The sequence below is a fragment of the Heliconius melpomene genome, chromosome 5, assembly GCF_056956725.1.
Source record: "Heliconius melpomene rosina isolate 202511_hmr_F chromosome 5, ASM5695672v1, whole genome shotgun sequence".
In the NCBI taxonomy this organism is placed as follows: domain Eukaryota; kingdom Metazoa; phylum Arthropoda; class Insecta; order Lepidoptera; family Nymphalidae; genus Heliconius; species Heliconius melpomene.
In genome coordinates, this window is record NC_140393.1 from 6360424 (window position 1) to 6369053 (window position 8630).

The 8630-nt window shown below is 31.7% G+C and overlaps 1 protein-coding gene across 3 annotated transcripts in view; it reads left to right on the forward strand.

Annotated features, from left to right (window-relative positions):
• Positions 1-8630, forward strand: part of LOC146539073 (estradiol 17-beta-dehydrogenase 11-like) — a 57856-nt gene that overhangs the window by 46288 nt on the left and 2938 nt on the right. For all 3 annotated transcript variants that reach the window (XM_085185274.1, XM_085185272.1, XM_085185273.1), the window contains exons 3-6: positions 3366-3490; positions 5217-5327; positions 6528-6775; positions 7217-7333. In XM_085185274.1, the coding sequence (XP_085041400.1) occupies positions 3366-3490; positions 5217-5327; positions 6528-6775; positions 7217-7333 (601 nt within the window). The remainder of the gene's footprint in view (positions 1-3365; positions 3491-5216; positions 5328-6527; positions 6776-7216; positions 7334-8630) is intronic.

The following is an 8630-nucleotide window of genomic DNA, read 5'->3' on the forward strand; positions in this document are numbered from 1 at the left end:
AACGACTCTTACAGGACCTGCTGGCTCCATTGTGAGTCAATGCAAGCAGGAATAACGTAGCGTAGATTCGTGAAATTAGTCCTTTCTACACGGAAAACACCAGAAAAATAGATGATTGTCAACTTCCTCCTTTTTTGTAAAAAGGAAACCTTGCCCTCACTCGTCACGACTCTACTCAAGGCATGAGCCTCCATGTTATTTGTCAAATTTCGCTGGTAAAATAAAAGTCTAAACACAGTTTTAAACTTCAATCAGTATATCGTAATCCTGCAATAATCAACAATGAGTTTCTTTTCGATCGCTTCCTCCGAGGCTCAAGGCTGCGACCACACGCTATTGGTGAAATCATCTAATTGTTTATACAAAAGTCAACATATTGTCTCTTTAAATTAACATTAAGAATAATAAAGCTAATTAATATACATCTATAATAAATATTATAAAAGTTTATAAAGAAACAAAAATCTTGTTAAGTGCGAGTCGGCCTCACCGGAGGTTTTCATATCATTTTCAGAATTGTAAGTCAACTAAATTATACGAACACCTACAAATTTTAGTATGTACTCATTTTTTCTCTGGTTAGATAAATCTTCAGTATTCGGATCAATTCATCCTTTATTTTTATTGTAAGTTCTTACTTGTAAATTCTCATTGGCGATTTATTTAGAAATTTTTTTTTCTCTGCCCCAAGGAACCATAAAATTGAATATTTGTTGTTAATTTCAGCTTGCCACCTCCACGCGAACTCGAGATACTTACATAGTATTGACAGACGGACGACAGAGTATTTTTTAATTAAAGCAGAATTTTTAATTAAACAAGAATTGATAAGTTAAAGTCATAATAAATTTATTTTTTTTCCTGCAACAAATAAGGTTAAATGCAATTATGTTTAAATGTCAAGGAATAATTTACTCCGTTTTACAGTCGAAGAAAATTATTTACGCAATAAAAATGGTGAATAAAGGTATTGAAAGTAGTTTTACGTGATAGGTATAAAGAATGGTATGATATGGTTCTTTTATTACGGCGTTCCGAGCGTGCCAGTTGAGCACATATCACTTCTCGTATGAAGAACAAGGTGTAAAGTATAAAGTGAGGTAGGTAGGAATGTTCCTTGTTTACCTTTTAAACGATTAATATTTTCACTTGGCTTAATGTGAGAGATTCCTTTTGATGGATTTATTTTTTATGTTAATATTTATGATAATATCAGTTATTAACATTAAATTCACATTAGTATGTCTTGGTTTAATACTCTAGTTGTATTTATTATTATTAATAAATAATTTTATTCAATAAATTAATAGCTTACAGATTATATATTTATCTTCTTATAAAATATTTACAATTGATTGACTTAATTACAATAGTAAAACATTTATATTGTGTAAATTCTTAATATCAATCAAGGTTCACGTTATATCTCTAGCAGGGTAGTCAGAGAAAACGGAGCGCCAAACGTTACTGTCTCTACATACCTCTTTCCTCCGAGGGATTCTCATTTTTTTAAATGACCTGAACTTCCTCCAGTATCTTTGATACTATGTTTCTGAGGTTATAAAGGTCTCCCCTACTTCTCTTACCGCTCAGTTCCTCTTCATAAATCTTTTATTAATTATCAATTTAATTTTATTTAATAATTTTCTTTATTTCCCATAAAGAATGATTTAAAATCAGAATGTAGAGAATACATAAGAAACAAAACTTGTGCTAAAAATGCGAAAAGAAAGTCTGCGTGTAAAATTTTATTATACTGATGTTATCATAACTTTCTCTTTTTGCCTCTAAAAGATACTCAAAAATTGACATAAGAATAGACATGTTCGTGTGTTGTTTATTTTGTATAACAACATTTCTTTGGAAAGATGTTTTTTTGTCGAATTGAAATGTCAATCAAAACATTTCAATACTTTTAACCAGTCCTGCACATAGCAGCCTATGCAGATGGAACCTGGGAACCTCGTGACCCCATTTTCCGGCAACAACCGACCGACCGGCGGTTTAAACATTTATATTAACTATTTTATTCGAGTCCAATGTTTTAGTCCTTACTACGACTTAAATTATGACTCAAAGCTTATTAGAGCGTAAAAGATGCATTATAACAAGTATTATTTGTTTCTACTATTGAAATATCGTATTATAGTGAACAAATAATGTTACTTACTCCTATAGTACTTACTTCTATAGTATTATATATTATCTATATATATAAAAGGACTTGTCCTCACTGACTGAGGTAAGACGCACGCACAGCCGTAACCGCTGATGGTAGAAACGTAAAATTTGGAGAGATGTTTACTTTCGTAATCTGGACATCCACTAAGAAGGGATTTTGAAAAATTTTAACCTTAAAGGGGTGAAATAGGGGATGAAAGTTTGTATGGAAAAAAAATTAAATCGGCACCGATTTTTAGAAAATTTGAAATTTAGATTTTTAAAAGTATTTAATTGAACACGTGTTTCATCGTTTTCTAGAATTCACTCCCTAAGGGTGCAAATAAGGGGTTGAAAGTTTGTATGGAAAAATCTTTAAACCGCCACCGATTTTAATAAACTTTTAAATTTAGACTCTTAAAAATATTTCATTGAACACATGTTTCGTGGTTTATTAGAATTCACCCCTAAATAAGCAAGCGAAGCTGCGCGCGTCCGCTAGTTATTTATAATACTATACCAGTAAAATTGGCATGGTTGGGACGAACAACAAAATTGGTATACTCGTATTAATAATATACTAATCCCGACTCTCACAGTCAAGAACTGACCCTGAGATGAGCTACACCGTTGTTTCATTTTGTTCTCGGACATGTTGAAGGCTCCAAAGCAAATTATGATTGAACATGAAGGAATAATAGCTTTTAATACATACGTATACTATTATTGTACGTTTTCTTTGTTTGAATATTATTATATATAAATAAAATAAATAATTAATAGTATTTTCATTTCATTAATCTGGCAACAAAAACTCGGCGTTAATTTCCGTCACTCAACACTGCCACTGACTGCAATGCCTCGAAAAAATCGGCTGAAAGTGGGCATACAGCGTAAAGCTGTTTTAATTATTATAAAATTATTTATTTCTACTTTTATCACTATTTTAGTAACCTAATCTAGTATTGATAGTTGGTGTTTTTTTAGCCTAACGCTGCCGCTGTATCCCTCACACAGCAGGGTAGGCAGTGGGAACCTAGTGTTAGGAAACTCCTTTCCCCACTTTCTGCCGAATTCTGCGGGCACTATGTGTTGGGTTAGTTGGGCAGAACTCGACGCCTGGGCACGACTTGTCTCGATTTAAGAGTTCATTAGCATTTGATTTAGAAATGAAATTTTATTTAACAATATATATTTTATTCCAGGGTTGGAAGATACAGTGAAACTAGTCAAAGGTATAGGTGGCAAATGCTACGGGTATATAGTGGACCTCGCCAGCAAAGAAGACATTTACCGGGTCGCCAAGCAAGTGGACGAGGAAGTGGGCAGGGTGAGTAAATTTGCATTGTGTAAATATATTTTAAGAATGTCAATATATGTCAATGTTTAACTCCGCGTGCGGTCGAGTCAACAGCGCTTGTGTACCAGGCTAAAAATCTTTGCTAAAATTTTAAATATACAAAAATTATATGTGTTATACAAATATTATAAAAGAATAGGAAATATATTAAATGATAAAGTTTTTGAATATGATCTTAAGCCAACGTTGCTAGATTGCTTGGGGAAAGGCGGGTTTTTTAAGCGTTTTAAGTAAAAAAGCGGGATTCTTTCGTAAAAAGGGGGACATAGAAAAAATATAAATAACAGTAGCTTTAGTTATTCATTTATTGTGTAAAAAATAACAATTTATAAGGTTTTTTTTAATAGGAATACGTCACTATACTTATAACACTAACAGTTTAGCTTACTCAGTACCAAAAGCTGTTAAATCTCTAGAGACTATATCTTTCGAAATTGATAGTAACTTATTTTAAAAAAATTAGATAATCATAAAAACTCTCACAAAAGTACTGAAGTTTTTTGCTAAATAAATAATAATAATAATTATTATATTTTTTATATTCTATGGTACATGCACGTAGGTATTCACTTCGATCGTATTATTAAACTTCTTATAAATAAAACATATATTTGCTTTAATTATATTAAGCAAAAAATATATGTATAAACGAGAAGTAAATTTCCATTAATGATAGTAAGCAAAAAATATACACGAATTTTAATACTTAAAACGATTACGTCCATTCTCGTGAAACAACAATGCTCGAGTCAAGGAAAAAATAGCTATTTTTAGGCAAAAACCTAAAATTATTTGCCACTATACTACTATCATTATTAAAAAAAATAATGGTAAATTATTTACAGAACTCTGTCATTTAGGGTAAAATTGGTATATGCTAGTTTGATATTAATTTACCTTAGTTTATAAAAAAAGATTTCTACTTTTGAATATATTAATTTTAAATTAATAGTTTCTATCATTTAGTTAACTTAGTTATTTAACTGAATTATTAGAGGTCATTACCTAACATGGAACTATCATTTTTTTTTATTTTATTATTTTTTTTCTACGTTATGTTATTATTTTTATTTTCTCGTTATGTATCTATTTTCGAAATTATATAAATACTCTAAGAATCTTACATATTTGTTTTTTTAAAGACGTTTTTTGTCTCCTGATAATTTGCTTAAAAGGTTGTTAGCAGGTTTGCGCTCTAAGATGATGTATAATAAAATTTATGATTACTTCAATTTAAATGTATCTAAATTTAGTCATTCTGGACGTATAAACTTTATTATAGCACTAATTTCAGTGGGATCAATAAAATCATAACTTAAAAAAATACTATAAGTATAACGTTTTTTCGTGTTATAGAGTTAGTAGAATAATCTTTTATTTAAATTAATTCTTTAAATATTTTTTGTTTGAAGTAGTTTTGTAAGATAATATTACCATTATAAATATATATTTTTTACGCTTTATACTGTAACCAGCTCATACCAAGTATCATAGCAAGGTAGGCAGAGGAAAACTTTATGTTAAGACACTCCGTTCTCCGCTTTCCGCTGAAATCTAGAAGCATTGCGTGTTGAGTAACGAAACTCAACGTCTTGATTACTGAGGAAATGAAAATATTAAAGAGTTCCTTTTTTCCTTGTGCCACGACTGGCCTTGATATTTTATATATACCTAATACCAATATCCCTTGCCCCAGGTAACACTGCTGATCAACAATGCGGGTGTGGTCTCCGGGCAGTACCTCCTGGATACGCCCGATCACCTTATCAAGAGAACTTTCGACGTTAATATTTTGGCGCATTTTTGGGTTTGTAAAAATTTCATTATATTAATTACACTTAAAGAATATTTGTATTTACGTCTTTGCTTGAAATGTTGCTTTTTTAAATTTTCTATAGGCAGAGAAAACCTGGGAGTCTAGTGTTAAGACACTCCGTTCCCCACTTTCAGCCGAATTCTGGGGACATTGCGTATTGAGTGGCGGAACTTAACGCCGCTTGTTTCCTGTAACACGATTGATCAAAATATAAAGTTAATAAGATTATAAATTAGTTCAGTCACGTCAGCGTCTCCACTAAGATGACGTCAATAACAGCTCGGAAGATTAAAATTTTTATGTGCTCTTTTACGACACTCGTATAAAAAATTAATTAAACTTATAAATATTTTCATAAAACGTTATCGTTTTAATTATTCTTTATACAAAATTACTATAAAATAAATATATAGGAAGACACTTAGTTTCCATTAACATACTTTGGTTCCCGACTTTCCTCCGAATTCTGGTGGCATTGCGTGTTGAATGGGAGAACATGAACTCAGAACCCACAAGCTGTCACACTTACAGTCGTTTCTGCCCCTGCACCACGACTAGCCCCTCCTTACTAATATAATAAATAACTTTTACACATACTGGGTTTATCGATACTAATCGTATTTAATTCAATAAATTACAAGTAATACCATAACATCATTTGTTATTTATTGTGGGATTTCCTTATACATATGCATGTATTCATTATTATATTAAACTCATATTAAGATATCGTGATCGTAAAATAAATTGACATCATTGTGAAGACTTGTGTAGTATTTAAAGATTAATATGTGTTAAATGGGTTTTATTTACATAGAATAAATTATATACATATAAAGACCGATTCCACCCCCTACTTACTTCGCTCACCAACCTCCCTTGGCTTGCTTGGTTGTGAACGAAAAGAAAAGAAGGAACCTAGTGTTACGACACTCTGTTCCTCATTTTCCGCCGAATTCTGGAGGCATTATGTATTGAGTTACCGGGGAGTGGGAATCGAACCCACAAACTGTCGCGTTACAGTCATACACCTCCTTTTACACTAGAACTTCACCTTTATAAATTGAGGTATATTATACCTACTATTATTTAGATATAAGAAAAGAGAAGGAAAATAATAACAAATTAAATCACTTATAATTATTTCTCTCCATTTTTGTAATACAGACTAAATTTATTGATGATTTTCAGACGGTAAAAGCGTTTTTACCAGCAATGATTGAGCATAATGATGGCCACATAGTCACCATTGCATCTATGGCTGGACACGTTGGCGTCGCTAAACTGGTGGACTACTGCTCCTCCAAGTCAGCAGCTTGTGGCTTCGACGAGGCGCTAAGACTAGAGTTAGAGGTCAAAGGGGCTAAGGGCGTTCACACGTCACTCATATGCCCTTACTTCATCCGAGCGACGGGAATGTTTGAGGAGGTCAATTCAAGGTAATTTTGTTAAACTTGTTTCTAACTACTTGTTTGTGTTAGTTTTTTTGACTGGTATCTCTTAGTTTTTTGGAGGCATTCGTGTTTTAGGAAAATACAATACTTTATTTATTTATTTATAATTAGTAGGTATGTTTCAAACGCGGCCTGTCAAGCACAAAGGTGTGATTGTAAACGCGACAGGTTGTGGGTTCGATTTCCACTCGAGGAAATGAAATATTCAATATTTTAATTTCCGCTTTGGTAACAAAGCAAAACACGTTGAGTTCCGCCACTCAACATGCCATGCCTCAAGAATTCGGGGAATAGTGGAGAACGGATGTGTATTAATGGGAACGCAATATCTGGAAACTAGATTTCCAGGTTCCCTCTGCCTTCCCTGGTGAAGTTAAAAAAAAACATACAATAAGATATTATGGCAATCATAAATATTCGTTACAGATTTGTGCCAACTTTGAGCTCGAACGAGGTAGCTGACCGCGTCATTCTAGCGATCCGCACCAACGAGCCCATCGCCGTCATACCCTCGTACTTCCGTCTGTTGATGCCATTTAAATGGTATGTTATTACCTTCTTTAAAATGTAATTATTTTAACATATTAATATATGTTTGTTTTGTTAGGGTATATATTTTTTTCTAAAAAATATTTATCTACAGTTACTGTAACTATCATTATCATTTTAAAGATTATATCCACACACCGATAGCTAATAGTTTTATATTGACTTATTTTGTTATTTGAAAACTGATTGTATTAAAACAAACACTAAGTTTTAAGTGAAGCTTCAGTGAGTCAGAATCCAATAGTGAAAACTGCATTTAAATCAGTTAAGCCGTTTCTGAGATTCGCGTGAACAAACGCACAGACAAAGAGATAAACAGCAAAAAAATTTTAAAATAATTATTTTGGATTCTATTACATTGATAAAGGTCAAGTAATTTTTCTTACATAATTATGTTCCATGTACAGACACCGACCCGTTACGATTTTTTATAAGTATAGATATATATATATAAATAAGTATCTAATGATATATCATTTTTATGCAAATAAGACAATATAATTTGTTTAATATAAATAAAATAACAATATAATAAATACTAAGAAACATATTGTTCTCTTTTAATACAAGTTATTTTATAGTTACACTGTTAATGACCAGTTTATTATTCAATAAATGTTTTATATCAGGTCGTGATTCTTGACCTAAAACCGCTGTTAAAGCCGAATCAAGGTCTAGTTGGAGTTGTTAAAGAACTAGCGCTCGCATGTTCTTATTCATTTTTCTTATAATAATAACTATTATCATGCCAGCATATGTTAGAATACGTTTATGGCTGCAATAAAAATTATTTATATACCTAGTTATAGTTAGTTAGTTATACAGGTGGAATTGTCAGCACCACTTTAAATGAAACCACAGTTTTAACTACTCTATAAAAGCCGAATATAATTCAGAAAAAAAATAATTTCCAAAAATGAAAAAGTTATTTTTTCAAACAAAATAAATAATAAAATTATCGTTTTAAAATAAAACGCCATTTGTAAAGTATAACATAAACACGCACACACTTACCTGTCAAAGCGTCAACGTCGTACACGTATGTGTGCGTCACACGAAATACAGATATGGATTAAAATCGTGAAATGAAAAAAAAATCCTACGTCCAAACTGTTGAGGTACCTTGATTAATTTCTTTAGTTCTGGGTTTGAAATATTTTACCATATATGCAGTTTCAATAAAAGGAGCGCTGCCTCTTCCACCTGTATACAATTTCGTGGCGCAGGGGTACGTTACCTAAACATCGATTTATTAAAGAATGTAGCACGTAAATGATAGTATTCAGAGTTA